We start from the raw sequence: 3,923 nt of genomic DNA on the forward strand, positions 1-3,923 counted from the left end.
GAAGTATTATTATTATGAAATGGGAAAAAATTCTGACCCCAGTAAGGAAGATAATGTGCAGTTTAAGAATGCATTGACCGTCCACCCAGTGTCTGATCCAGAGCAGATGTACAGACTTCACAAACACTTCACTGAGATCGAGCTGCAGAAGACATATGAGGAAATCGAAAAACTGCAGGTACCTTTATCCTAAATCTGTGCTGCCTAATACTGAAGCCAAACTGAGAAGAAATGTATTTTCCTTTGACCTTTTGAGTAATGGGATTCATTATGGGCTTTTTGTAAGGGTGTGAAATTGCTAGCACTTTCAAGTGTTATGGTAATGTGCATTTTCAAATGGAGGTAATAATCTGCTCATCAAATATCTTTAAAAATGCTTAACATATCCCACACCTTGTTCTCTACTTTTTTTAACAGGTGGAAATAAAAAATGTGAGCGTGGTGGCTTTCGAGGGCAACCGTAGTACCCTGTGGCCAGTTGGAATCAATCCACCCTTTGAGCCAAAGACACGTTTCGAGGTCCTGCGGTGGGATTACTTCACCGAGGATCAGGTGTACTCCTGCATCGATGGCTCTGCGAAATGTGAGCTCCGTGGAATCGATAAGCTAGACGTAGCTGACGTCATTGAGACGGCTATGGGTGAGCTGAACAAGAAGTACAAGCCTGTTCTGCACTTGAAGAAGCAGCAGCTTATTAACGGATACCGGCGCTTCGACCCCACCAGAGGGATGGAGTACACCCTGGACCTCCAGCTGGAGGTGGTTAACCAGAAAGGACACAGTCGCTCCATCACCAAGAGGGTCCACCTGGTTAGGCCTCTAAGTCGTATTGAGATCATCCCCATGCCTTATGTTACAGAAGCAACTCGAGTCCATATCATCCTCCCTGTCACTCTTCAAGGCCGAGAGCAAGTTCAGCAGTTTTTGGAAGTGTATGCCACAAACGCGTTTGAAACCAGTGAGAATGCCATCTTGACCTTTCTCTTTATCTACGATACAATTGAGGCCCAACAAGTCAACCAGAACGACATCTTCGCCAGCGTCAAAGCGCAAATCGGTGCTTATGAGCACCGGTATCCAACGGTCAAAATCCCCTGGATCAGCGTTAAAAGCGAAAGTCCCTCTCAAATCAAATTTATGGATATCATCTCCAAGAAGCACCCGGTTGACACGTTGTTCTTCATCGCCACTGTGAAAACCAGCATCAACTCGGAGTTCCTCAATCGCTGTCGGATGAACTCCATCAACAACTGGCAGGTGTTTTTTCCCATCCATTTCCAATACTACAATCCCGACATTGCTTATCATAACCAGCCTCTTCCCAATATGATGGATTTGGTCAAAGAGTCCGGCCACTTTGATCGCAGTTCCTTCACTGAAGCATGTTTCTACAACTCGGACTACATGGCGACTCGGACACGCATGTCTTCAGATGTCCAGGAAAACGAGGAGATCCTGGAGAACCTGGATATATATGACATGTTCGTTAAATACTCTGGCCTTCATGTTTTCCGAGCAGTGGAGCCGGCCCTGCATCAGAAATACAGCTACCAGCCGTGTAATCCTCGTCTTAGTGAAGATATCTACCAGAGGTGTGTGCAGAGCACCCTGGACAGCCTCGGATCACGCTCTCAGCTCGCCATGCTGCTGTTTGAACAGGAACAGGGCAACAGTACTTAAAACCAAATCCAGAAGATCTTGAGATGATTGAGAGGTGATAATAAACACTTTTTTTTGTCCATTGGGCTGGTGCTTTACTAGTAGCCGGTCTGTGGAATCACAGTGCTGGCAATCAAAAATGCTGTCGGTACCAAAAGAAAGACTAAAAACATTTGAAATCTATTTAAAATAGCAGATTTTTGTGACAACGGGATTTATGATTTGCTATCTTTCTCTTTGGAGCAGATTGGTTTGTGTTGGCTCTTAAAGCTAACAGCTGTTAGCTGTTGAAATGATCACTACCATAACATATCTAAATCGCCGTGCCTTCAAAAATATGCTGTCCTTTCATAACACTTTTGTCTTGTCATCACAGACACTTTTGCTCAAGCAGATTTGTTTATAAGAGTTTTAATGTTTGTTTAATGTAACAGGGTTTTTGTTGTATGAAGGAACCATATCCAGATTCTAACAATGGGTTTATTATTGTTGAAATGCTTCAGTCAGTTCACACTCAATTTATTAACCCTCTAATTCTAGCTTGTTAAATCTAAGAGATTTTAACAAGGTAAAAATCATTGTCTTATTGACCATTAGTGCCAAAAAACAAATGTTGAGACAGTTTATTGAGCGTTTCAAACACTATTTTGTCAAAAGCGTTTAAACCGGCGTGGTTCCATACTGTATGTCATTTATGCTTGAATTCTGAAGAGCAGAACACAGATGCAAATACCTGCATATAAATATTTTTACCATTGAAACCGCCTCAAAGAGATTTTTTCTGATGAAACAAGTTAACTTTTGCACTAATACTTTCATTGCAAGTCTGTCTTGTATATCAGTAATGCTGCACAATACGCCTATCAAAGCATTTCATTCTGTTCTAGAAAGATTATAGGGTGCATTACATGGTTATAGTTAGTTCCTGTGCTTTCTAGCAGAGAGGAGTGCAATACTAGTGCAATACTGTTCAGATGGTGTAGCTTATTGTGTCTGCTTAGAGCCTGCTGATGGAAACACTCCAGATGAGTTAATCGCATCTATTGAACACATTTCTGAAGATGCACTACAAAGAGCCTCTATTACCTACCATTCCAAACACTTCACAAAACATTGTGTTTTCGTGACATTATATTGGGTTAAATAAGATAATTCAGATTTAATTTCTGTAGGTGAGACTCATTTACTAACATATATATATATATAAACCCAACATGTTTAACATCGTAAAGCGACAGCTCACCCAAAAATTAAATAATTTACAGTAACACTTTAGTATAGGGACCAATTCTTACTATTGACTAGTTGCTTATTAGCATGCTTCTAAAGCACATATTCTGCATGACCATTTTCTACATCCCTAATCCCAATACCTAAACACCAACTACCCTACTAACTGAATAAGCAGCAAATTAGGAGTTTGAGGCAAAAGTCATAGTTAATGGTTTGTTAATAGGGAGAATTGAACCTAAAAATAACTTTGAATTGAACCTTCACATTTCAAACTATGACTTACTTTCTTCTGTAGAAGTCAATGGACACCAAAACTGTTTGGTTACCAACATTCTACAAAATATCTTTTTGTGTTTTACAGAGGAAATTAAGTCATATATAGGTTTAGAACAAAATGAGGGTGAGTAAATGACAGAATTAAATTTTTTGCTGAACTATCCCTTCAACACGAACTTAAAGCGGCTTCATTTTGTACTTTGTAGTTGAAATCTAGATGATATAACCTCCATTGTGAGAACTTTTGATCAATATGTCAATACATTTTGTATTATGCTCTATCTATTATATTCAACATTTGTTTTTTAAATCAACATAATTTTATATGGTAACTGACAGCATGCCATGGATGCTGTCAAGGGTTTAACTAGTATTGAACTCAGAACATTATTTTAAGATGTCCAGCATTCTCAGCGGAATCATAAACCATCAAAAAGCACACAGTGTGAAGTGCTTATATCTCAGTGACCAGAACCGAAGTGATTCATTTATCAAAATTGTATTTTTGGACTCCAGTACGTACCATTGTTACATTTATAAAATGTGCTCTAACAGAAACCACGGTCATAACAGCAGACCTTTGTACAAACTGTATTATGTGTTCTCTGTAGTCTGGTATACAGTCCATTAGGTTCTGGAGCGTAATGGGTAATTAGCCTGATTAGACTTGATGCCTTTAATCGTGTGGAAATCTCAACAGTCTGTTTGCGCTATATGCTGCTTCAGTGCCTCGTTTTATGGCCCCCTCTCGGAGC

At 39.7% G+C, this 3,923-nt stretch overlaps 1 protein-coding gene across 1 annotated transcript in view; it reads left to right on the forward strand.

Moving 5' to 3' along the window:
- Window positions 1-2,814, forward strand: part of LOC107571864 (chondroitin sulfate synthase 2-like) — an 11,451-nt gene extending 8,637 nt beyond the window's left edge. The window contains exons 3-4 of the mRNA XM_016258247.1: window positions 5-178; window positions 418-2,814. Coding sequence (XP_016113733.1) covers window positions 5-178; window positions 418-1,680 — 1,437 coding nt within the window. The 3' untranslated portion in view covers window positions 1,681-2,814. The remainder of the gene's footprint in view (window positions 1-4; window positions 179-417) is intronic.
- Window positions 2,815-3,923: the final 1,109 nt, after the last annotated feature.

Source organism: Sinocyclocheilus grahami, unplaced genomic scaffold (assembly GCF_001515645.1).
Source record: "Sinocyclocheilus grahami isolate Dianchi unplaced genomic scaffold, SAMN03320097.WGS_v1.1 scaffold1663.1, whole genome shotgun sequence".
NCBI lineage: Eukaryota > Metazoa > Chordata > Actinopteri > Cypriniformes > Cyprinidae > Sinocyclocheilus > Sinocyclocheilus grahami.